At 42.2% G+C, this 25757-nt stretch overlaps 2 protein-coding genes across 4 annotated transcripts in view; one reads left to right on the top strand and one right to left on the bottom strand.

Annotated features, from left to right (window-relative positions):
* NOP14 (NOP14 nucleolar protein) overlaps positions 1 to 18754 on the bottom strand; it is a 50720-nt gene extending 31966 nt beyond the window's left edge. The window contains exons 1-7 of the mRNA XM_005304079.5: positions 17884 to 18754; positions 12582 to 12716; positions 10952 to 11093; positions 8684 to 8829; positions 6862 to 6999; positions 2257 to 2379; positions 775 to 906 (exon numbers count right to left, since the gene is read on the bottom strand). Coding sequence (XP_005304136.2) covers positions 775 to 906; positions 2257 to 2379; positions 6862 to 6999; positions 8684 to 8829; positions 10952 to 11093; positions 12582 to 12716; positions 17884 to 18081 — 1014 coding nt within the window. The 5' untranslated portion in view covers positions 18082 to 18754. The remainder of the gene's footprint in view (positions 1 to 774; positions 907 to 2256; positions 2380 to 6861; positions 7000 to 8683; positions 8830 to 10951; positions 11094 to 12581; positions 12717 to 17883) is intronic.
* Positions 18755 to 18756: 2 nt separating this feature from the next.
* GRK4 (G protein-coupled receptor kinase 4) overlaps positions 18757 to 25757 on the top strand; it is a 78336-nt gene continuing 71335 nt past the window's right edge. For 2 of the 3 annotated variants that reach the window (XM_005304081.5, XM_042855532.2), the window contains exon 1: positions 18757 to 19003. In XM_005304081.5, the coding sequence (XP_005304138.2) occupies positions 18952 to 19003 (52 nt within the window). In that variant the 5' untranslated portion in view covers positions 18757 to 18951. Of the gene's footprint in view, positions 19004 to 19392; positions 19420 to 25757 lie in introns of those variants that run through there. The other variant, XM_042855533.2, reaches the window with a different exon arrangement.

The raw sequence follows: 25757 nt of genomic DNA, 5'->3' as shown, positions 1-25757 counted from the left end.
CTTTTATTCCTGTTGGCAGTGTAGAACTAATACTGACTTCGGAGAGGAGTCTATTTATAGTGTGCCTCATACACCATACCTAGTTACAGGATCTTTATTACTGGCGATTATGCATGAGGGTGTTGTACACAGATGCCACGTACAATTTGCAGCAACCGAGCCCTTGTTTTTCTTGTTAACCAAGTATATCTGACATTGAGAAAATAAAAGACAAACATGAAATCCCACTATGCTGTTTTTACAGGGTCATTTTTCAGAGAGTATAATCAGCTAAGCCAATGCATTCAAAACACAATGATCCCTCCATATGAAGGACAAAGGGGACTTTATGAGAGCTCTGATCCTCCACTGCAGCTAAGATACACAGCACAATCCAGGGGCAGGAGGAGGAGGCATTGAATAAAGTTTGCTTTAAGTCACTTTTATATCATCAGTTTAGGACTGTTGTGTACCAGTCAGGTCCTTCTGGGTGAAGGGAAACCACAGCTATAGCCCTTATGCTGGTTGCATAGAAGTGGATGGGGTAGGAGCTACAATGCTGATTACACCAAGTGATGTCCCTAGGCTGGGATGGTTCTCTATGATGGCTTTAGGCTGCTTTACATTGCCAGTATGACCAAAGCAGCCCTAATACAGGGAATGAAGTTCAGGTGGAAAGTGCAGCACCTAGATAAAAATAATAAAGTGAACATAAAAGAGTTCTGTTTAATTTGAAATGATTTTCAATTCATTTCAGTGACTTTGAAAGTCACTATAAAACAATCAAATTCTTACCTTATAAGAAAGTAAACGTCTGTCATCTTTATCCAGGATGAAGCCATCTGCTAAATCATCAGCTGACATATGCTTGGGTTTCTTTTTGTTCTCCTGTTCATCTTTTCCATGCATTCGACGCAGTCTGTCAGCCTGGGATTTAAAATAAATTCAGGAGAGGGACAATATAGTACAAATGACCTAAATTACTTTATATGAAAATTTTGGAGAAAATACAGATAATTAAGAAAAGAAAATCAAAGAGAAAATAAATTATTAACTAGCATTATTCACCTAGCAGAGGGGAGGAAGGAAGAATAAAAAGCAGAGACATGATAACATATTAGCCTGAACTCTTGATTTTCTTTGTTTTGGTGGGTGGGACTGGTAAATTAGTCTGACTGTATATATTTTAAATCTTATTTAGAAGATATTAAATATATCATTTATCAAAAGCCTTGTGTATCTTTGTTAATGAATTATTTATTTATATACATATAATCTTAAATACATATTTTGGTAAACGTATTATTTACCAGAAAGTAGTAGCTTCTTTAGAGTTTTATGGTTCTGCAATGTGCATGTATATTTCCTATATTGAAAATGGGTTTGAACAAAATATAAGGCTTTGAAAAGAATTTTAACTCTCTGGGAATCTGTCAACTGACTCATCAGGCTGTAACTGAACCATTACTTATTGTGGGGCATTCCGCTCTTGCCCAGCAATTAGTAGGCCTAGGCACTAGAGAGATGTACAGCATGGAAAAAGGGGAAAAAAATCCTTCCTCCGCACTTTGATGAGTAGTTATTGTGCACCTCTGTGGTCACTATAGAAGGCTTGATGCTGAGGTAGCCCTGCAGTCCTAATTTGAGCCTTCTATGTGGGGAAGATCAATTTACCAGAAGGCTTTTGGCCCTATCTAGACCCATTCTTTGTGCACTGATGCACAGGGAGCACTGAGCTCCGTATTGTGTAGGGAACATACAAACCTTCCCAGGCAAATCCTACCCCTTCACAGAGCAGAATCACGTTAGCGCAATTGCCAGGGGGCCCTTTGCAGCTACAGGAAGGAAGCAGTGCAGGATTTGCCCAGATGTTAATTCAGCTCCCGTGCACCAAACTGGCTCATCTGATAAAAGTTCAAGAACATCTTAGGTCTGAATGATATATAAAACATAGCCAACGTGCTACTTGTTTTTAACTGGGGGGAAAAAAAAATTCTTACAAAGCAAAAGTTCTCTTGCTATGTAATATCACAAGTCAAGTATTCAGCACATTTTTTTAATGGTCAAATTAAAAATCCATGAAAAAAAAGGGTAAATCACAAAATCAGTGTAGTGATGAAAATAGTGCCACTAGAATAGGACAGGGGACTTATTCTCAGATTCGTCTCCTGCAATTTTTAGTATGACTGCTTTCAAACTGAGGTTAAGCAATGTCAAAAAATTTAAGAGGTCACTACCAGTTGGAGGGCTACAACACAATCTGAAACACTCTGGTACCTCTAATTTCTGTAGTCTTTCTTGCTCCTCTTTCGCCAACTCTTCCTCAGTTTTCATCCTGTCAGAGGGTTGCGCCTTCATCTCAAACCCAAGTTCTCGAACAATCATATCATACTCATCAGGCTAAAGAAATACACAATTTCATAATTAATAAATATATTACTTTTCTGTGCTCCTCCACAGGAAGCCCTCTGGCTCGTTCAGGAATGACTATGATTGGCTCTGGAGAAGGCGGGAAGGCAGGCCAACACAATACAAGGTCAAGGGAAAGACTAATGGGTGGAAATTGAAATTCATGAAGACTTCCCCCTCCAGGAAAATTCTCATTCTACAAAACATACATACATACATTTGTAAATATGAAGTCATAAGAAAATATATCCCTTCAAAAATACAGACAAGATATTTAATAATAAAATTATAACTTGCATAGCATTTTATATCTTCAAAGCACTGTACAAAACATGAGTTACATCTCTGTTATGAAGGCATTATCCTCTTTTTACAGATAGGGAAACTGAGGTACAGTTAATCAACATGCCCAAAGCCACACTGCAAAATCAGTGGTAGAGATGAAAGTGGAATTCAGAAATTCCTAGTTCCCAGTCACACTTGTAATCTACTAGACCATGCCACTTGTCTAAAAAAAATTAGAGATAGAAATCTGACAAAATTTTCCTCTTATACTAAACCAGATTATGAAGTATCTCCCAAACTGCATACGAATGCAACAGAATATCACTGATTCTCATTTTCTCTGTATTCAACAGATCTCAAAACAAAATCCATAGGGGTCTCACATCTCAATGTAACACCCATTATGCCTATCCCTAACAAAAAACCTGATCAGTTATTCATGGCATAACAGATTTGTCTATCTGTTGGAATTTCTGGATTCACTTTCACAATGAATCTAGCCAAATCACTAGTATTTCCACCCTTTTTTGTTTAAGTCTCAAGCGAGATTTCATAGGCCAGGTGAAGCAGAAGTGAAGTTACTGCCACAGAAAGCTATTGCTAAGTTAAGAGAATTTGTGTACAAAAGACATTTCAAAGTCAGCCAATATTCTTTTCAAGCAAATCCTTTTCGACCATAGGATGCTATTTGAGGAAGGACTGCTAGGCAGAGATGGCGTTCACCTTTCGAGAAGGAGAAAGGCCCTATTTGGACACAGACTGGCTAACCTAGTGAGGAGGGCTTTAAACTAGGTTCGACGGGGACAGGTGAGCAAAGCCCACAGGTAAGTGGGGAACATGGAGACCTGGGAGATGGGTCGGAAACAAGAAGGAGTGTGGGCTATATTGGCAGAGAGAAAGGAGGGTCAGGACAAAACTGGGAGGCAAGATCAAACCAGTATGTTAGATGCCTATATACAAATGCGAGAAGTATGGGGAATAAGCAGGAAGAACTGGAAGTGCTAATAAATAAACACAAACTATGACATTGTTGGCATCACTGAAACTTGGTGGGATAATACACATGATTGGAATGTTGGTGTAGAGGGGTACAGCTTGCTCAGGAAGGATAGACAGGGAAAAAAGGGAGGAGGTGTTGCCTTATATATTAAAAATGTACACACTTGGACTGAGGTGGAGATGGACATAGGAGACGGAAGTGCCGAGAGTCTCTGGGTTAGGCTAAAAGGGGTAAAAAACAAGGGTGATGTCATGCTAGGCATCTACTACAGGCCACCTAACCAGGTGGAAGAGGTGGATGAGGCTTTTTTTAAACAACTAACAAAATCATCCAAAGCCCAAGATTTGGTAGTGATGGGGGACTTCAACTATCCAAATATATGTTGGGAAAATAACACAGCGGGGCACAGACTATCCAACAAATTCTTGGACTGCATTGCACACAACTTTTTATTTCAGAAGGTTGAAAAAGCTACTAGGAGGGAAGCTGTTCTAGACTTGATTTTAACACATAGGGAGGAACTCATTGAGAATTTGAAAGTAGAAGGCAGCTTGGGTGAAAGTGATCATGAAATCAGAATTTGAAATTCTAAGGAAGGGGAGAAGGGAGTACAGCAAAATAGAGACAATGGATTTCAGGAAGGCGGATTTTGGTAAGCTCAGAGAGCTGATAGGTAAGGTCCCATGGGAATCAAGACTGAGGGGAAAAACAACTGAGGAGAGTTGGCAGTTTTTCAAAGGGACACTATATTAAGGGCCCAAAAGCAAGCTATTCCGTTGGTTAGGAAAGATAGAAAATATGGCAAAAGACCACGTTGGCTTAACCACGAGATCTTGCATGATCTAAAAAATAAAAAGGAGTCATAAAAAATGGAAACTAGGACAGATTACAAAGGATGAATATAGACAAACAACACAGGAATGCAGGGGCAAGATTAGAAAGGCAAAGGCACAAAATGAGCTCAAACTAGCTACGGGAATAAAGGGAAACAAGACGACTTTTTATCAATACATTAGAAGCAAGAGGAAGACCAAAGACAGGGTAGGCCCACTGCTCAGTGAAGAAGGAGAAACAGTAACAGGAAACTTGGAAATGGCAGAGATGCTTAATGACTTCTTTGTTTCGGTCTTCACCAAGAAGTCTGAAGGAATGCCTAACCTAGTGAATGCTAATGGGAAAGGGGTAGGTTTAGCAGATAAAATAAAAAAAGAACAAGTTAAAAATCACTTAGAAAAGTTAGATGCCTGCAAGTCACCAGGGCCTGATGAAATGCATCCTAGAATACTCAAGGAGCTAATAGAGGAGGTATCAGAACCTCTAGCTATTATCTTTGGAAAATCATGGGAGACGGGAGAGATTCCAGAAGACTGGAAAAGGGCAAATATAGTGCCCATCTATAAAAAGGGAAATAAAAACAACCCAGGAAACTACAGACCAATTAGTTTAACTTCTGTGCCAGGGAAGATAATGGAGCAAGTAATTAAGGAAATCATCTGCAAACACTTGGAAGGTTGTAAGGTGATAGGGAATAGCCAGCATGGATTTGTAAAGAACAAATCGTGTCAAACCAATCTGATAGCTTTCTTTGATAGGATAACGAGTCTTGTGGATAAGGGAGAAGCTGTGGATGTGGTATACCTAGACTTTAGTAAGGCATTTGACACGGTCTCGCATGATATTCTTATCGATAAACTAGGCAAATACAATTTAGATGGGGCTACTATAAGGTGGGTGCATAACTGGCTGGATAACCGTACTCAGAGTTGTTATTAATGGTTCCCAATCCTGCTGGAAAGGCATAACAAGTGGGGTTCCGCAGGGGTCTGTTTTGGGACCGGCTCTGTTCAATATCTTCATTAACGACTTAGATATTGGCATAGAAAGTACGCTTATTAAGTTTGCAGATGATCCCAAACTGGGAGGGATTGCAACTGCTTTGGAGGACAGGGTCATAATTCAAAATGATCTGGACAAATTGGAGAAATGGTCTGAGGTACATAGGATGAAGTTTAACAAAGACAAATGCAAAGTGCTCCACTTAGGAAGGAAAAATCAGTTTCACATATACAGAATGGGAAGAGACTGTCTAGGAAGGAGTACGGCAGAAAGGGATCTAGGGGTTATAGTGGACCATAAGCTAAATATGAGTCAACAGTGTGATGCTGTTGCAAAAAAAGCAAACATGATTCTGGGTTGTATTAACACGTGTGTTGTGAGCAAGCCACGAGAAGTCATTCTTCCGCTCTACTCTGCTCTGGTTAGGCCTCACCTGGAGTATTGTCTCCAGTTCTGGACACCGCATTTCAAGAAAGATGTGGAGAAATTGGAGAGGGTCCAGAGAAGAAGCAACAAGAATGATTAAAGGTCTTGAGAACATGACCTATGAAGGAAGGCTGAAAGAATTGGGTTTGTTTAGTTTGGAAAAGAGAAGACTGAGAGGGGACATGATAGCAGTTTTCAGATATCTAAAAGGGTGTCATAAGGAGGAGGGAGAAAACTTGTTCACCTTAGCCTCCAAGGATAGAACAAGAAGCAATGGGCTTAAACTGCAGCAAGGGAGGTTCCTAACTGTCAGGATGGTTAAACACTGGAATAAATTGCCTAGGGAGGTTGTGGAATCTCCATCTCTGGAGATATTTAAGAGTAGGTTAGATAAATGTCTATCAGGGATGGTCTAGACAGTATTTGGTCCTGCCACGCGGGCAGGGGACTGGACTCGATGACCTCTCGAGGTCCCTTCCAGTCCTAGAATCTATGAGTCTATGAAAAAATGCTAACTCCTCAGGAAAATGTTTGTCTTAAAAATAAACCAGAATATTGTTCACATTTTTATCCAATAAGGAATCTCTCTCAAATTCAACAGCTAATGAAAAAGAACAAAGGGAAGCCATAATTATGATGGACTTACTGGGAGTATAAGTCTTAAAATACTTAATATGAATCATTTTATTTCTCTAAAATTATTATCTCCTTAAGATCCTTCCAACCTCACAATTCTGACATGAAACTTCCTCAAAGACTGTAAAATTCTTTCAATTTAACTAAAACACAGGGCATTTATTTTTAATATTTTAATTAGAAATGATCAGCTATAAATAACTAGTGATCAACTTGCAATCACTACTTTGGTTCCAGTAATGAAGTCAAATCAGTTGTAAGAAAACAAAGCTGTATTGCCAAAACCTTACCTTGGGTTTCTCTTCTTCTTCATCTTTCCTCTCTGACTTGGGGGTTTTGTGGGAGAGAAGGGTTTGGATTTCTTTCCAGTCAGTGTCAAGTTTTTCTGTGAGTTCCAAGGCATTCTCTCTCTGAGTTTGTCTCTCTCTCTAGAAAGATAAAAATATGCATACAACGTAATTATTGTTCAACTGGCCAGTAATGTATATAACTGAAGAAAGAATACTCCTGAGGGCATTCTGTACCAAAATAATTAAAATGTGCAGAATTTTAAAATATTGTGCACAGAATTTTTATTTGTCAAATATATGTGGAGGCTCCAGCACGGCATTGGGGAGCACAGGCCACTGGCTGCACAGAGGTGAGAGATCACTGTTCAGCTCCCCTCCGGGCCATGGACTCAGCGATGAGGCTGCACCCAACCCTGACACAGCGCAAGAACAGGGCCTGCCCCAGAAACACCCCAGGGCCCTGCCCCTCCATGCCAGGTGCACCAGGTGTGGGCAAGCAGGCTCAGCAAGGCAGGATCCAAGTGTGGAGGGGCTTAGTGTGGGGGTATCCAGGTGTGGGTTGAGAGGGTTCTATATGGGGCAATCTGGATTCACAGAGGCTTGATGGAGGGTTTCTGGGTGCAATGGTAATTGGACTCTGCAGGGGGGTCCAAGTGAAGGTGGTTGAAGTTCAGCGGGGGGGTCCTGAGTGTGGGAAGATAGAGCTCGGCAGGAGGGCTTTGGTGGGGGGATCCAGATGCAGCTGGCTGGGGCTCGGTAGGGTGTGGATCCAGGTGTGGGTGGCTAGCCAGGGTGGTCCAGATGCAGGGGGAGTGAGGTTCATGGGGGGGGGTTCTGGGTGTGGGGTGAGACTCGGCGGAAGGGTTTGAGTATGAGGGGGTCTGGATGCATGGGGGAGCAGCTCCCTATACAGTGATCTCCCTGCAGCTGAAGAGCAATGGGAGCAGGAAGCGCAGGGGGGGGAACAGGGGGAAAGAGAGTTTGCAGAGCTTCCTACAGGCAGAGTAGAAATCTGGGGGTAGGTCTGACATGTCCCCGGATGCTGTGCAGGGGAAGAGGAAGTCCTGTCCTCCCTAGCCCAGCCAGGACTAGCAGGTGAGCCTGGTGCAGGGTAGGGTCTTCCTCAGTCCCCAGTCCCACCCCATGCCCCACAGTGATTTACCCCTCTGCTGGATGCCCCAGGCACCCGAAACATACTGCTGGGGAGGGTCGCATGACCGCTCTTGTGGCTTACCTTTGCTTCCCAGTCAGAAAGTCATTTTTCTGCAGGGAAGCAAAGAAATCTGCAGGGGACATAATTCTGCGCATGCGCAGTGGCACAGAATTCCCCCAGAAATAAAGGAAGTCACCTGCAGCATCAAGAGCAAATGAGGTCCATATGTAGTCAAAACCAAATACGTAATAAAAAATTAGTTCATATCAACTCCTATTTTGCAGCATTAAACAGAAGCTGTAGCACAAACCTGCAATGGGTGACTCCAGGGCAGAGCATGGAAAACAAGTTAACCATGCTAACAGACTTCATAGGTGGAGGGTTTGGGAACCTACAGAGAGGCAGACACTTTATACAGTTTTCCCAAGGTAAACAGCGTCAAGTATATGATTTTTTGGCTCTGTATTTAGAAAGCCATATCCCCTCTGTTTACTGTGCCACCAATATTTTTTCTCCTGTGAAGAGAGAGGATTTGGTGGTTTCCATGTCCTAAAGCTGATAATGGGCTTTATTGAATGTTTTCTGCCTTCTATAAGTTTTCACATGGAAAATGATGTGGTACTTAATGTTGTCAGTCCAGATTTTTTTATTCAAAGGCTATAAACTCACCTTCTCTTGTTTGGATTTGGCAATCAGCTCTTCAATGAGCTCCTTGCGAGATTTAGGTTTTTCTTCCTCTTCATCTTGTTCCCCAGTGAGTGCTTTCCTACGAAGGAGACCTCCACCCCCTCCAAAGTGAGCAGCAGTTAGCTCAGCTGAAAAAAGAGAATTGAAAGGATTAATGAATCTATAGATTTATGCTCTCCTTAAACTGTTGGGGTGCTATTTCCCGATTATTAAGGCACAGGAGGAACTGATGGATTCCATGAAAGAATAAAGTTAACCAAGGTTTAAACCCCATTCCTGCAGATAAAGATTGATGTTTGGCCTAAGTTAAGATAAGACTTTTCAGAAAAGGATTCCCACTATGACCTTGGATTTCCAAACTTTGTTAAATTTCCTTTCAAATACACACATAGGCAAAAGGTACTTTTTGATTTAAGACAGCAATATAGCACTTTTTATCTGATGGCCTCAAAGCACTTTAATATATTAATTAAGCCTTACAACATTAATGTGAAGATAAACATTATTATTCCTATTTTACAGATGGAGCACGGAGAAGTCAAGTGACTTGACCAACATTCCAGAAAAGGTCTATGCCAGGAATAGAATGTGCTTTAATCCCCAGACATTGACTGTGTTTAATTTATAAGAGCACATAAACTTAGGCCCTGATCCCACAGATATTTAGAAACAATTAATTTTAAGAACATGAGTAATTCCACTGGACTACAAACATGCAGAAGTGTTTGCAGGACCAGAGCTTCAGACATCACAAGGACATATGCCTCATGAGAGGAACCTAGGATAATATGTTAGCCTCAATAATGGATTTTTTTGCTTGCGTTCACTGTCCTAACTTTCATGTAAGACACAATTTGTGTGTTCAGTGCTTTTATTCAACGAGTACCCCAAAACAAAATAACCTGAAAACCTGTTTAAAACAATTTTTTTATGTAAAGTGTTTATAATCTAATGGGCTACAGAATTAAATATCTATTTTTTCTTTAAAGCTATCTTTCATCAAGTTAAAAAGAAATCAGCTACTGTTTTAACATAACTAAGGCCATGATCCTGCAATTTGCTTTGCTCAGGTGCAGTAGTTCAATAGGGCTTACACTGCATGAACTCCTACCACTTAACTCATTAGCACAACATTCACAAACACAATTGTAAGAGGTGTGCACATTTCTATTGACATTAAAGACGTAGATAAACTAAAGGAAGTAAACAAAAAGCAGCCAGGTTGGCTTTTACCTATCTATCTACCCAAACATCATGCAAACAACCTTTATTCAGTGAGCAATATTTATTTATATATGTAGACCTCTCCAAGTCAAGGGAGATACTTGCATAAATATAGATTACTCACATGACTAAGGGTTGCAGGAACTAGCTCCAGATTTGCCAAATAGAAAGAGATAAAAATCAGTATGGAAAGAATTTTAATTTACATCTCCTATGAACAGCTATACCCAAATGGCCAGACTGCGAACCCCTTATTCACATTAGTGAGCACTTATTGACACAAGAAATCCCACTGACTTCAATGAGACCATTTGCATGAGTAACTGCTCACTATTGTAAGTAGAAGGTTCATGATCTGGTCCAAAGAAATGTAAAACACAAAAAAAATTTAAGTTATTTGTTTTAACATGAACAAAAAAATGCATTTTCCCCCTAACTTGTTCTGAGAAATGGTTGCCCTGTTTGTGCTGAAATTTCTCCCTCCCACCCCCCCCCCTCTCTCTCTCTATATATATACACACACACACACACACACACACACACACACAGAGCATGGAAAATTTCAGCCCATATAGTTGAAGTATGGTAAAGTTATAAAGCAACTGAAAATAGGGTCTTATAATGGAACATATCAGGCAGCCTCAACTACAGGTGTTCCTATTGGTGCCACCTATAATGTACCATACTTGCAAGCATCCTGGCATCTCTAAATAGTTGATTTTAAGCCAGAGTTCATTTTAATTCTGAATGCACTTACTTTAACGATAATCCATATGTGAAAAGTCAATTATGATGTGATGAAATATTATACATATTTCTTAAAATCGCAAATGATTAAAAATTACAACATGATATTGGCACGTATCCAGTTCTATCAGACTAAAGAGAACAGAGATTAAAATCTGAACATTTTCTTTACATTATTTTTTCAATGAAAGCAGGCTACACAACAATTCACACAGCTATATTAACAATGAAAATTACATTGGATAAAAATTTATTAAGGTATCAGTTGATTTTTCTTACCTGACAATATTCCTCTTTCTTCAGTATCACTGTCGCTATCAATAACATCATTAAGTTTTTCAATATCTGCTAAAGATTGGCCATAATGGGTCAATTCGTCATCTTCATTGAGATTATAGATACTTTTCTTTTCATGATTTTGCTGTGAAAAATAATCAAACCAACCAATTTAGTAATGAGACATTTTTCAGATTAATACCAGTTAAGAGAGAGCACAGGAGAGCTCTATTTCACTTCTGTTATTTTAACAGCATTAACAAGCCTACAATTTCATTCAGATACATTAAAGCGAGAAATGGTGAGCGTCTCACAACAGTTTTTACTCTCCATTAAATCCACTGTAAAAACTACAGAATTAAACCAGTGTTGTGAGTAAGTAAGTGGTGAATCAGGCACAGTATTCTGGGGAAGGGCGTTTTTATTAGTTAAAAAATGACTGGTAAAATTACTAAACAAGCAATCCTAGATTTTGTGTATGTAAAAAAAAAAAAAGTTTTTTTTTTTTAAATAAAATGTTTCAAGCTTAATAACCACTAAAAAATTAGTTAACCTTCCCAATAACTTAATCTTATTCCTAGAATTTTCTGCACATGCAATCATGCTGCTTAACTCAGGAGTCCAAACATGATGTAGATGGAAGCAGTATTCAAAACCGATTCCACTTCTTAGAGCAGAGGTCCCCAAACTAGGGGGGCACCGAGGAATGTTCAGGGGGTGCGACTCGGGCCTGGGCCAGCCCCCACAGGGGGTGGGGAGGGAGCACCACCGAGCTTTGCTCCTGGCCCCCTCTGCTGGCCTTGGCTCTGCTGCCGGCCCCACCCTCAGCTGTGGCCCCAGCCTTAGCCCCGTAGCCCTCTCTTCATATCCCCCCTCCCGGAGCCACGGCCCCACTCCTGGCGAGGGTAAGGGGGGAGAACAAGGTTAAAAGTTTGGGGATCACGGTCTTAGAGTGGTAAGACCCTAAAATGAGCTTCATGGGCCATCAAGGGAAATGGCCTTTTTCAGGAGTATCAGTAAGAACATGAAATAGTGTTTAATGACAGTTAAAGGATTTACATTTTGTGGGAATGAAATTGGATTTGTGGGAATGAAAATGGATTCTGTCTAGTTTAACCCCCCAAATCACAATTTTGTAAATGTTAAAATAATTCAGTTTTAAAATCTTTATTTTAGATTGGGCTGGTCAAAGATTTTCTGGGCAAAAACTTTTTCAATAGAAAAATTGATTTTTGACAAAAAACATTTTTTTTCATCAAAAATGTCTCCTTTACATAGAAAATTTTGATTTTTTATAAAAATCCTCAAACCCCCAACAACCAAACTATTTCCGTTTTTGGCCAAAATTTTTTGGTTTTCTTATTTTCACCAAAAATTCTGAAATTTTCTATATATTTTTTTAATGATCTCTAATTCTGGAATTCATTTAGATTGAATAAAAGATGCAGATAGGCTTTCAGAAAACAGAATGTGTGGGAGTAAAACAATGAAAGTTAGGTATGGTTGCCATGTTACAGGTTTTGGTAGAATCCTTAGGGGCCAAGCAATGTATTATTTACAGAAAGCTTTATTTGGCAAATTAAAAATTTCTACATCTATTTTTTTTAAATTATTTTTCATTCCTATACTTTACCTGTCGTTCCAAAGCGAACCTCTTCATCATCTTCTCCTCTGGGCTTATTTTGGTATTATATTCACCAAAACGCTTATCTTTAAATACACTGGACTTTTCCCGTTCTTTGTATTCTTTCAGCAAAGTTTGTGTACGCTGAAAAACAGATCAATGCATTAACTTAACAAAAGCACACCTGAAGCCAATGAATTAAGGTCTAATTTATTCAAACACATACACACACTGAATATGAGAACACTACTGTTGAATATAAAAAGACCAATTCTAATCAATACCATAAATTTATTTTTTTTACCCTTATTTCATTCAATGATTAGTATACTTTATTATACTCCTAAAACAACTATAAACAATGCCAATGAAGAATTGTCATCTCAGTCCAGCTCCTCGTGTACAAGAAAGAATCTATCTATCTATATAAAACCTCAAACAGAATACTAGCTGAAACCATCGTTGGCAGCCTCAGGGAGAGGTCAGTAATCAAATAGGTATAGGTACTGAGCTACCTAGTTCACCCTGAAAGCAGACCCTGTAGGTCAGCAGTGAGGTATATTTGGCAGGTCAGAGTAGGGAAATTTGGCAGGCCAGTGTGGGGATGTCTATATTGTATCTGTTTTGCAGATAAATAGAGAGCTACACCTCTTTCTAGTGCTGTTAATACAGTATCTTATATTAGGATCTGATTTGACTTTTTTCTTAAAGGGAAAAAACCCTCAAGAGCTTACTAAACAAGACATTTAGTTTTCCAGTATTAACCATTTTAAAGTTTCGTAAAACCTGGGCCAATATTAAAGCAGGCGGGAAACTAATTTACCATCTCTTGCTCTCACATTGCAATATCACAACCCAGGGGTCGGCAACCTTTCAGAAGTGGTGTGCCGAGTCCTGATTTATTCACTCTAATTTAAGGTTTTGCGTGCCAGTAATGTATTTTAACATTTTTAGACGGTCTCTTTTTATAAGTCTATAATATATAACTAAACTATTGTTGTATGTAAAGTAAATAAGGTTTCTAAATTTTTAAGAAGCTTCATCTAAAATTAAATTAAAATGCAGAGACCCCCCCCCAGATTGGTGGCCAGGACCCAGGCAGTGTAAGTGCCACTGAAAATCAGCTCGCGTGCCGCCTCTGGCGTGCCATAGGTTGCCTACGCCTGTCACAACGCATACATTTTCAGCAAGCTGGCTATCTTCAATATTAGGTTCAAAAAGGTCAGTGGCAATATAAAACATTAAAAAAATGTTTAGCTGATTCCTGGGGAGAAATACTATTGTTTATTATTATTATTATTGTGAACTCTCAAACTACCGTGGACAGCAAAATAGCTGAAGTTTCTAGCTATAGCCTTTTACACCCATGTCACAGATGCAGAATCTGCAGATGTCAGGATTACTAAATAATGGAAGTCTTACTTCATATGAGACACTGTAGAATTTATGTTCCCTTTCCATCCGTTTATTTTATGTCCATGTATATAATTTTCAAGGAATTTTTAACAAGATGCAGTTTCTCTTTGTAAAATTTTTAGGGAAAAACAATAACAAAAAAACACTTCTCCATCTTGACACATATTACGCAGACCCTTTCATTGATTACCTTTATTTACAGTAACTTTATCTCATACAGGGCTTCTCAAAGGTTTTCAAAGTATACACGATGATAAATTAAACAACAGTTTCCCCTGTGCTCTAGTGTCTCTCAGATAGATTTGTTTTTCTTTTGAAGGAGATCTCTAAATTCTGTTTGCTGATGGATGGTATATACCAGGGGTGGCCAAACTTACTGACCCTTTGAGATGCATACAACCATCTTCAGAAGAAGTTCAAGAGCTGGGGTGCACCTGCTGGGGCTCGGGGCTTCAGCACTGCTCCAGCTGAAGCCCCAACCTCCAGCAGGCGCCTCCTACGGGACTGAAGCCCTGAGACCACCCCCATCCTTGTTGGGCAGAAGAAGCCACAAGCCCCATCACCCCCCACTGCAGGGCAGAAGCCCTGAGCTCCCCCAGTCTGCTAGGTGGAAAATGGGGGAGGGCATACGGGCTCCGCGAGCCACACTTTAAACTGTGAAAGAGGCACATGTGGCTCATGAGCTGTAGTTTGGCTACCCCTGGTATGTACATAGCAGGAAAGTGAAGGAAAATAAATGTATTTAACACAGATTTAATACAATCCAGTACTGTATTTACATCACTCATGCTGTACTTGCAGATTGGGAAGTACTTTTGGTTCCTTCAGTAAGGGATGCATCAGATTACTGGGCTCCCAGACATACAGTATGTATATAGTCAAGATGCTCTCTAATGTAGTGGTGCTTTTGGTTATGGACTTGGTGTCAAGTCAGAGTAACCACTCTGATTTTGCTGTCTGTGGCCTATTTATATATTACAGTAGCATCAAGGAATCCTAATCAAGGAACAGGCACTATACAAAGAAGTAACAAAGACGACAGTCCCTTCCCCCAGAGTTCACAATCTAGGATACAGAGAGTAGAGGATGCACCTGACGGATGAAATAAACAAATTGGGTAAGGGTAGTTTGATAGATAAGATAACACAGAGTTTAAAAGAAAAGCAGAAGTCTTATCTCAACACTTGCCTAACGATTTCCTTTCCAATGATGGGAAACTTTAAAGTAGTATTTTTATTTATTTATTTATTTATTTTAAATCAATGTTCCCATTGGGTACAGGTCCTTTGTAATCCAGGCTTATTCCTCTTGGTCTTCTCAGATAACTGTGTTTTCCATAAAGTGAAAAATGTCTAAGGCTCCATAGTGCAAAGACTTAAGCACATCCTTACATTGAAATCAAAGAGACTATAAATATTAATGAAGTTAACATTTGACAGCTTGGGGCCTAAACTCCTACTGCGATATAAACCAGTGTTCCTCAACCTTTTTGATACCGGGGACTGGCTTGCTGCCTTCCTAAACTGTGTCAGGGAAATCTGAGGCCTGGCAAGGAGGCTGCAATGCACCGGTCGCTGAAAACATTGGTATAGATCATCTGGGGGAAGTTTGAATCTTGTCTGAAGCTGGTCTATACCTAAGATTTAGGTCAACCTACACACATTGCTCAGGGCTGTAAAAAAATTTAATGCCTCATGCATCAGTTAGGTTGACCTAATCCCCATTGTAGATGCAGCTAGGTTGATGAAAAGAATTCTTCCATCAATCTAGCTACTGTCTCTTGAGAAGGTGGATTTACCATAGCAGTGGAAAACCCCCTCCTGTCACTGTAGTGTCTACACTACACTGGCATAACTGCAGCTGTAGCCCAGTAGCACAGACATACCCTCATCTGTAAGTCCAGCAAGCTACAATATTACCTTTCTTGGACAGTAAGCCTGAATCACTTATGAGGCAGTTTAGGAGCATTTAGGTTAGATTTCCTACACTTCTTATATGTTGACTATGAGCCTTAGCAAGGTGAAAGGAAATGAAGGCTTATGTATTTTCACCATTCAACTAACGTGGCTGTAGTTTTCAGTGATTAATAAAAGTCACTACATCCTGAAGACAGAGCTCTGACCTTGATATCAACAGCAGGGACAGTCACTAACAGTAGAGCTGGTCTCAGGGTGTGGGGCATACAGAACTCACTGAGACATTCCGAGTTTTCATGAACTCATGAACACCCTTAAAGGGGCATTTTGAGGCATCATCACATTGCATCCCGACATTGTCAACTCCACAACACCAGTTTGACCAGTGTAGCTTGGATCAACATAATAATCACAAAAAAGGATTCTGTAGTTAAGAACGGCCATACTGGGTCAGACCAATGGTCCATCTAGCCCAGTATCCTGTCTTCAGACAGTGGCTAGTGCCAGGTGCTTCAGCGGGAATGAACAAAACAAGCAATCATCAAGTGATCCATCTCCTGTCGTTCACTCCCAGCTTCTGGAAGAGGCTAGGGACACTCAATGCATGGTGTTGCATCCCTGCCCATCATGGCTAATAGCCATTGAGGGACTCCAGGAACTCATGTAGTTCTTTTTGAACCCTGTTATAATTTTGGCCTTCACAACATCCCCTGGCATGAAGTTCCACATGTTGACTGTGCACTGTGTGAAGAACTTCTGTTTGTTTTAAACCTGCCACCTATTAATTTGAATGCTGCCAATTTCTTGTGTTATGTGAAGGAATAAAATTCCTTATTCACTTTCTCCACACCAGTCAAGATTTTATAGACCTCTATCATATCCCCCCCTTAGTCATCTCTTCCAAGCTGAATAGTCCCAGTCTTTTTACTCTCTCCTCATTCAGAAGCTGTTCCATACCCTCTAATCATTTTTCTCTGTACCTTTTCCAATTCCAATATATCCTTTTTTAAGATGGGTTGGGGATGGGCAGAGGGACACCAGATCCGCACCTAGCATTCAAGATGTGAATGTATATGATGTATATATTTCTTTAGGTTATAGCATTTTTCATCTGGAGGTCCAAAAAGGCTTCCTAATATTAAGTCTCACAATCCTTGAGTGAGGTAAATGTCATTTTCAAGTCAGAGAAATCAAGGCACAGAGCAATCGTTTTGCTTGACAATTTTCCAGAGCAGGGATGGTTTATCAACGTTTATACAGCACTAACTAAAATGGGGCTCCAGTCCTCTCTAGGGCCCTTAGATAATACTGCAATGCAAATGTTCATTGTTATCATCACCACCATCAACAAGTAGAATAAAGTGGCTTACCAAAAGTCACAGAGCAAGTAAACAACAAAGGCTGGAAAAAAATCCCTACTCACTGGCCTATACTCTATTCCAGGGCTATAGAGTTTGAGAATGCGGCTGTACCCCAACATAACATAAGGGCGGCCTTGGTGAGGTTTGTGCCATCAAACCTTCTGAGCCAGGCTACAGAACAGGGGTAGGCAACCTGGGGTGCGCAAGCTGATTTTCACACTGCCCGGGTCCTGGCCACCGGTCCGGGGGGCTCTGCATTTTAATTTAATTTTAAATGAAACTTCTTAAACATTTTAAAAACCTTATTTACTTTACATACAACAATAGTTTAGTTATATATTACAGACTTATCGAAAGAGACCTTCTAAAAACATTAAAATGTATTACTGAAACGCAAAACCTTAAATTAGAGTGAATAAATGAAGACTTGGCACACCGCTTCTGAAAGGTTGCCGACCGCTGCTATAGAATCCTGAGTTCAAACAGTTTGCGTACCATCATTTGCACAATCTGTGGGTGTGCACCACCACTGCCCCCCTCTGGCAGCAAAGGCTTGCTCCAAAGTGGTGGGATCCACACCTTGTCCTTATCTGAAGAGTGCCCTCCCCCCAGTCTTACCTTCTTGACAGCCTTGGACCGCGAGACGCCCGGCAGCCCCACGTCGTGTTTGGTTCTCCTCCCCAAGATATTGAACTTCTGCTTGTTGACCTTCACTTCAAAAGGGTTGTTCTTGACCAATGCTGTCCCTGCCCCACTGGGGCCCTTGGCCCTGGCAGCCACTTGGCCCTTTCTCCTCTGCTTAGTTGGTTTCCCCATCCTAGTGTGTGGTTGGGGTCAATACTCACTCAGCAGCATAAAGAACCAGGACTACGGTCTTGTACAGGCTCCTGAGCTAGAGGGAATGGGCCTGGGGGAGCGAGCCACGCTAAACAAAATGGCGACCGGGGGGGGGGGGGCGACCTTAAACTGCCCCACGCTGCCCCCTGCTGTCTGAACGCACCACCTCGCGCGAGAGCCTTTAATTATCGTGAGATCTAAAGGGGCGACCAGGGTCCCTAATAAGCCTGTCCAGCGTCTCTACTGACTACCACTCATATTGCGTACAGAGTAAGCTAAGCAGCAACGCGGGCACACCTCTCGCGAGAGGTGACCCCGACATCCCGCGGGACTTAGTGATAGTAGCGGCTAGGCTCTGTAGGAGAAGAGATCGGAGCGGTATGAACTACATGACTATATATCCCGGCATGCAATGCTCCACCCTTGCTGGTGAGAGGTGAGGGACTATCAATCCCAGCAGGGAACACCGCACCGAGCGCGCGTGCTTACTACTCTTAGCTACCAATGAGCCAGCTTTGACGCAAGAGGTCGCCGGGCCGGGGGAGCGCATTGCCTGCTGGGTGCTGTAGTCTTCGGGGCGGAGCTGTAAGGGGCGAGAGGCGGGGGAGCGCGGCATAGTCCTGCCCAGTGTGGGCAGGCCCCGCCCCTCCCCTTTCTCCGCCCCTTGGCAGAGGAGGGAGGGGGCGGTGAGTGAGTGAGGAGTGAGTGATGGGGGAGAGGAGAGCCCGGCACTAGCCCTCGGGGGCCGGATGAGTGGAGCCCGGGTGTCCCGGCGGTGGCGGGGCAGGAGGAGGGGGCGAAGGAGGTGGTGGCTCTGAGGGGACAGAGGGCTTGGTTGGAGCCCTGATCATGGAGATCGAGAACATCGTGGCCAACACGGTGCTGCTGAAAGCCAGGGAAGGTGAGCGCAGGGGAGGGGGCGAAGAAGGGACGCGTGCGTGCCGAGGAGGGGCTCTGAGGGGACCGGGTGCTGGGGGAGGAGGGGGCGCTGGGAAATGACCGGGGCAAGAGGGGAGGATTTGGAGTGAGAAGAGAGGGAGGCGGCAGAGGGGAGCACAGTGCCAGGGGAAGAGGAGAGATGGGGACTGAGGAGAGAGGGTTTGGGGAAGTGAGGGACTAGCAGGGGGTAGGGAGCGGAGGGGTTGGAAAGAGAAGCCGGGGCTGGACGAGGAGGAATGGCAAGGGAATGAGGGTGGGGAAAGGAACCAGCGAGTGGATAACGGGGGTGAAGGCAAGATGTGGGGGTGACGGGGGTCGCTGTCAGGGCTAGGGAGCGCCGTGAACGGAGAGGAGAGCTTGTTCCTTAACTTCACCAAGGTAGGATGTAAACATGCAAATAACAGAGGCACCTGCCAAAGCTCCCTTGTTTGGGATTAATCGTAAACAGTTTTTAATGTTTCTTCGCTCTCCCACTTCCCTGGGTGCAAATGACTTTGCCGGATGTTTCAGAGAGAGATTTAACCGTATTCTTTAATTCAAAAAGTGACTATGGGAAGGTGGGTTACTAGCAGGAGGACACTCCCTATTCAACTGAAATAGGCTCTAACTCTGTCAAAAACTTTAAGAAGCGTTTGCCTTGTCCTCAAAATCCCTGGCAACGTAAAAAGTAACTGATGAATGCCGCCTGCATTCAACTACTTTCAGGTTGAGTGTCTTACATTGCTTGGTATGAAAGTGTCAGACTGTATAACTGCAGAAAGTCTCCTAACTTTGAGATGGCTTCTCCAATGAGCAACCATATTTTAAATAAGTCTGAAATCTTGTTCTCTCAAATCGTTTTTTTTTTTCTGAACGCACAGTTGCATAAGTGGCTACATGAAAGCCTCCCCAGACTTGCATAAGTGGCTGCATAAAAGCTTTCAGACTACCCTCTGCTCTTAGTAGATCCTTGCTCTGAGCTCCACTGTTCTTCTTCTCTTTGGACCTGATCCTCCTACTTTTAATTGCATTGGGTAGCTTACTGAGTAGTCCCACTGATTTCAGTGGGATGACTCAAAGTGAGTAAGGGTGGAGGAATCTGGCCCTATAAGTTTTGCAAGTCACTCCCACTCTAAATAGGTTTGGCATGTATACTGTATGTGTATCCGGTGAAATCTGTCTTAAGCTGCCTGAACCAAAAAATTAAAAAAAAATCAGTCTTCAGCTTTGAAATTGGGCTTAGAAAATAGAATAATGATCACAATGTTGATACATCTCCCAATGTTAGTTAAAAAGACCGCCTCAGTCTAGATGAGTGATTTAGTTCCACTGACAATATACATCTGTGGTGTTGCAGCCTGGGTTTGGAGTTTGCATTGGAATGATCTAAGAAATGGGGAGAGTGTGGGCAGCACATGGCCACAGTAGAGCTTGGAGCCAGGTCCCACTAAGGATAGAGTGGTAACTGGGAATACTTTCAAGTGGCTGCTTAACATAGGGTTGCCTCCTTAGTTTAGATTCCACTATATATAGAATAAATTATGATGGTATGACTGACCAAAATGAGAGTTTTTACTGTACTCTCAGATGTATAAGCAAAAAGAACGAGGAGTACTTGTGGCACCTTAGAGACTAACAGATTCATTTGGGCATAAGCTTTCATGGGCTAAAACCCACTTCAACAGATGCATGCAGTGGAAAATACAGTAGGAAGATATATATACACTGAGAACATGAAAAAATGGGTATTGCCATACCAACTCTAATGAGACTAATCAATTAAGGTGGGATATTATCAGCAGGAGAAAAAAAACTTTTGTAGTGATAATCAGGATGGCCCATTTCAAACAGTTGACAAAAAGGTATGAGTAACAGTAGGGGAAAAATTAGCCTGGGGAAATAGTTTTTACTTTATGTAATGACCCATCCACTCCTAGTCTTTATTCAAGCCTCAGATGTATAGTTTGACAGCAGCTGGCTTGATATGACCAGTCGTACCCAAGATTAAATTTATTGTGAGTAGTAATGACAGTGTGTAAACATTATGTTTCTGTCTTTCTCCCTTTTCTCCTTAGATAGATATGAGAAAGTACAACATATTTTGGCTTGGAATCCTAATCACTTGATTAGTGGGGGGTGTCTTATCTTCGGGTCTTTTAGGTCTGTCCTGGAGGCATCCTGATGTGTCTTACATTTTTCAAAGTGCTGCTCAAACAGTAATGTTTTTGCCACATGTGGAGTGCACTCATTGGTCCTGGAAAGATCTCTTTCACTGCTTTAAACAGGAACAGGGCCAGCTCCAGGCACCAGCGGAGGAAGCATGTGCCTGGGGCGGCACATGCTAAGGGGCGGCATTCCGTCCATTCTTGGGGTGGCACAGTCCGGGCAGCTTTTTTTTTTTTGCTTGGTGCGGCAAAAATGCTAGAGCCGGCCCTGATCAGGAACACCCCACATCAGCTTAGTTGCTGTCCCCTTTATCCTGAGTTAGTGTGAGGGCTGTGAGTGCATGAAACTGACTCAGATATTGTGATGATGCATGCATAAGAAATAGAGTAACTGTTCACTTGGAGAGAGCTGGACAGGTGAGGCAAAAACCATCCAGATCTCTGAGACATCCTCTCCTTCCCCACTGCCGTTTTTCTCATCTCTCATTGCATAGTGTGAAGGGGCAGGAGAGACTAGGGAAGTGCATAGTTGCTGCTTCTTACATAAAGGGTCAAATCCTCAGTTGGTCTAAAGCAGCATAGCTCCAAGGATCTTGCAGATAATGTTGGAGTACATCAATAATTCATCCTATGAAATGGGGAAATTGCATGAGGTTGGATAGGAGCAGGTTAAATTACTTTTATTAGAGCATAAATATTTCACTTGAATTTGCTAATTATTTTTCCTACTCTACTGTGCTCTTGTGAAAAGTTAAACCCATTTCCACTTCCCAAAGCCATGATAGCGGAAAAAGGACTATGTTCTCAATTATGGACTGCACAGCTCTTCTAACTTGAGACTTTCTCATGACACAGATGGGGGTAGGCAAAATATTAATCTTAAAAGCACTTTACAGACACTAATCCTTCACATCCTTGTGAGGTAGATGGCTATTATCCGCATTTCACAGATAAGGAAATTGAAACAGAGGTGTTGCGTGCCTTGCTCAGATCCATAGAAAATGTCTACTTCAAAGCATTCGTTAAAATTCAGGAGTTCCTGACTCTCAGGCTTTGTCTATACTAGCACTTTTGTTAGTCAAGGGTGTGAAAAAAACACACCCCTGACTGCTAGAAGTTTCATCTGCAAAAGTGCTGGTGTGGACATCATTATATCGGTGGGAGAGCATCTCCTGCTGACATAGCTCCCGCTGCTTGTTGGGGGTGGTTCAGTAATGTTGGTGGGAATGAGCTCTCCCGCCGGCATAGAGCGGCTGCACAGGAGACCCTATAGCAGTGCAGCTGCAGCGGTTCAGCTGCGCTGCTGTAGGGTCCATAGCATAGACGTAGCCTTAGATGCTAAATCAGATCACTAGACCATGCTTCATGCTGGCTTGAAACTATCAGATCTTGTGACTTCTAAGAATGACTTCAAACAAAATAACTTCTGAATTCTTGCCTCTTTTTTGTTTGGCTGGCCCTAATGATGTTGGCAGTTGATAGTACAAAAGTACTGCCAATTGTTTGCCAAATAAGTGTAAAGTGTTTCTGCTGCTATGTTGACAATCTAGAAGAGATGTGTGGGTATGGAAACACTTGCTGCTTAAAGTATGGTTTGCTTTAATGAATCAGAAGGAATAATTTAAAATATAAAATCAAATTAACTGAATTTTAGTTAAACTCTCAATTATCCCAGTCACTGAATATCCAAAGACTTTGATTGTCTCCTGAGATATTTGCATAATATGCATTTACTTGCGTCGCTAAATTTATATTTCAATCTGCTTGATGATGCCAGTCTTTATTAATCTATTAGTCCAATTTTCCCTCTAGCACCTTCATGTTTTCACATTATATCCAAAAACAGCTGAGTCTAGAAACTCTAAATTTGTCCTATATATTTCTCATTGAGGACTAGTACCTTGGAACAACATGGATCACATAACATCCCTGTAGCAACTACAGCAATTCCTTGTATGGGGAAATATTCACTGTAGTTTTTAACATCTTTTTACATAACTTAGCAGCTAGGCAATAGCTCATTGTGTATGTCTGGCCATTATGTCCAAAGACAGGACTTCCTATTACTCCTTGGTCCTACCTCACATTTTTGTAGAAATCTGCCTGGCTTATATCTAGGTCAGTGACGCTTTTATTTATTTATTTTAAAAATCAAACTGGGATGACATAGCTTTATACATATGTGGGAGGGTAAGGAGACTCCCCCCCCCCCCCAAACTACATTAAGAATACTTAAATGATCATCAAAAGAAATAGAAATAACACTTCAGATATTTAGGTTTTTATTATTATTATTATTTATTATTCAGGTAGGTGTGGGGGAGGTGGGAAGAAAGGGGAGAGGAATTCAAGATAGCCCAAGTATGGAAAGTTTCATCTGAAAAAAACCCTTGTTTGCTGGAAGTGATGAGCTATTGCAAAGAGAAATTATAAAGAAAGCTGGAAAGCTGCTTTGAATGTAGTGGGCACTACATTATGTACTATATAAGCAACTGAGGTAAAAGGCTGTACAAGGGTAAAAGCAATTAGGGGAGCTATGAGAGCAAAGCCAGAATGCTTGTAATTTCATGAAAAAATTGTACATTTTTATACATAACTTTCCTGTGCAGGGATTTTTATATTTAAAAGAAAAAATAGTTGGATTACTTCTACCTTTACAATAAAATGGGGAAATGAATACTTACACTTGCTTTTTCTAGCAAAAATGTTTCATGTAATATTAGGTTTCCTGGAAGACATGAAGAGGGAATCCAGAGGGGGAAAAAATAATTTATCAAATATAAACTGATTATTCTGAAATAATTTTGTAAAAGTTCAGAAAAGCCATTCAGTTCTTGTTCTGTTACTGCTTTTGTATCAATAATTTGTTTTATGCATCATTCACTAGCTTGCTACATTTTTGAATATAAATATGTAGGCCTCATATTCATTTCAGTCTTCTATAAGGCAAATAAAAAGAAATGTAGTGTAGCTTGTGATAAATTGCTTTCCTTCATAACACTAATGTATATCTTTATCTTGCTTTATCTTGCTCCTTTTTTCATTGCTTAAAGTAATCTGGTGTATAAATACTCCAGAGGAGCAGATCCTCAGGTGGTGTAAATGGTCATACCTCCATTGAAATCAATATCCATTTACACCACCTGAGGCTCTGGCCCCCAGAGCGCCTCTTAAATGCATTGGGCCCATTTACACTCACTTTATACAGCCAAAGCAGTAAAAAGAAAACTTAGATGTCTAAGGTGTTGTCTACACTTGAAACACTACAATGGCACAGCAGCAGCCAGGGGCAGCAGGTTTGTATAATTTTTGGGGGTGCCCAGAACAGGTCCAAGTCCCGCCCTGCCCCCCCCACCTGCCTAAGGCTCTGGGAGGGAGTTTGGGTGCGGGAGGGGTGCAGGCTCTGGGCTGGGGCAGGGGCTTGGGGTGCGAGAGGGGGTGAGGTACAGCTCTGGGAGGGCATTTGGGTAAGGGCTCTGGGCTGGGGCAGGGAGTTGGGCTGTGGGAGAGGGTGAGGGGGGCAGCGCTTACCTCGGGCAGCTCCCAAAAGGGATCTGCACACCCCTCTGGCAGCAGCTCCTAGGAGAGGGGGGCGGGGGATCTCTGCATGCCACTGCCCAAAGGCACTGCCGCCGCAGCTCCCATTGGCTGCAGTTCCCTGCCAATGGGAGCTGTGGAGTCGGCACTTGGGGCAGGGGCAGCACACGGAGACACACACTCCTCCTGGGGCCGCAGGGATGTGCTGGCCGCTTCCGGGAGTGGCGTGGAGCGAGGTGGGCAGGAAGCCGCCTTAGCCCTACTGTGCTGCTAGTGGTGGCGGCAGTGGCTGGGGGCCCCCTGGCCCTTTTAAATTTCCGGGGGGCAGCAGGCAGGACCAGGAGATGCTCCAGGGGAGGCTTGTGGGGACGGCAGGCAGGGCTGGGGAGGAGACCTAGCCCCGAACATTAGTGGAGTTGTGCCCCTGGGCCCTGAATATTCCTGGAGCACAGGCACCACGGGCCCATATAACTTGCCGGCCCGGCAGCAGTATTGCAGCTGCAGTGCTGTAGCGCTTCAGTGTAGACATTACCTACGCCGATGGGAGGTTATTTGCCTCCCCAAGAGGCAGTAGCTAGGTCGATGGAAGAATTCTTCCGTCGACGTAGCATTGTTTATGCAGGGACTTAGGTTGGCTTAACTATGTCATTCAGAAATGTGAATTTTTCACACCCGTCTTAAGCAACGATCCCCTTCCCCCCTCTCCTAGGAGCTGCTGCCAGAGGGGTGTGCAGATCCCTTTTGGGAACTGCCCGAGGTAAGCGCTGCCCCCCTCACCCTCTCCCACAGCCCAACTCCCTGCCCCAGCCCAGAGCTCTTACCCAAATGCCCTCCCAGAGCTAAGTATTGACCAGCTCTAAGTCTGACTGAACATCAGGCCAATTATTAGGAAAGTATTAGTGTAGGAAGAGGTTAAAGGCTGCATTTTCTTGTTTTGATGTTGGAATTCTATCAGTTTAAGTGCTCTATTTCTGAAGACTAAATAACATTACCTTCCTCCCTCCCCTGCCCCAGAGTACACATTTGATTTCCTAT

This window comes from Chrysemys picta, chromosome 5 (genome assembly GCF_011386835.1).
Source record: "Chrysemys picta bellii isolate R12L10 chromosome 5, ASM1138683v2, whole genome shotgun sequence".
NCBI classification, from domain to species: Eukaryota; Metazoa; Chordata; order Testudines; family Emydidae; genus Chrysemys; species Chrysemys picta.
This window is presented reverse-complemented; position numbering and strand designations above follow the sequence as displayed.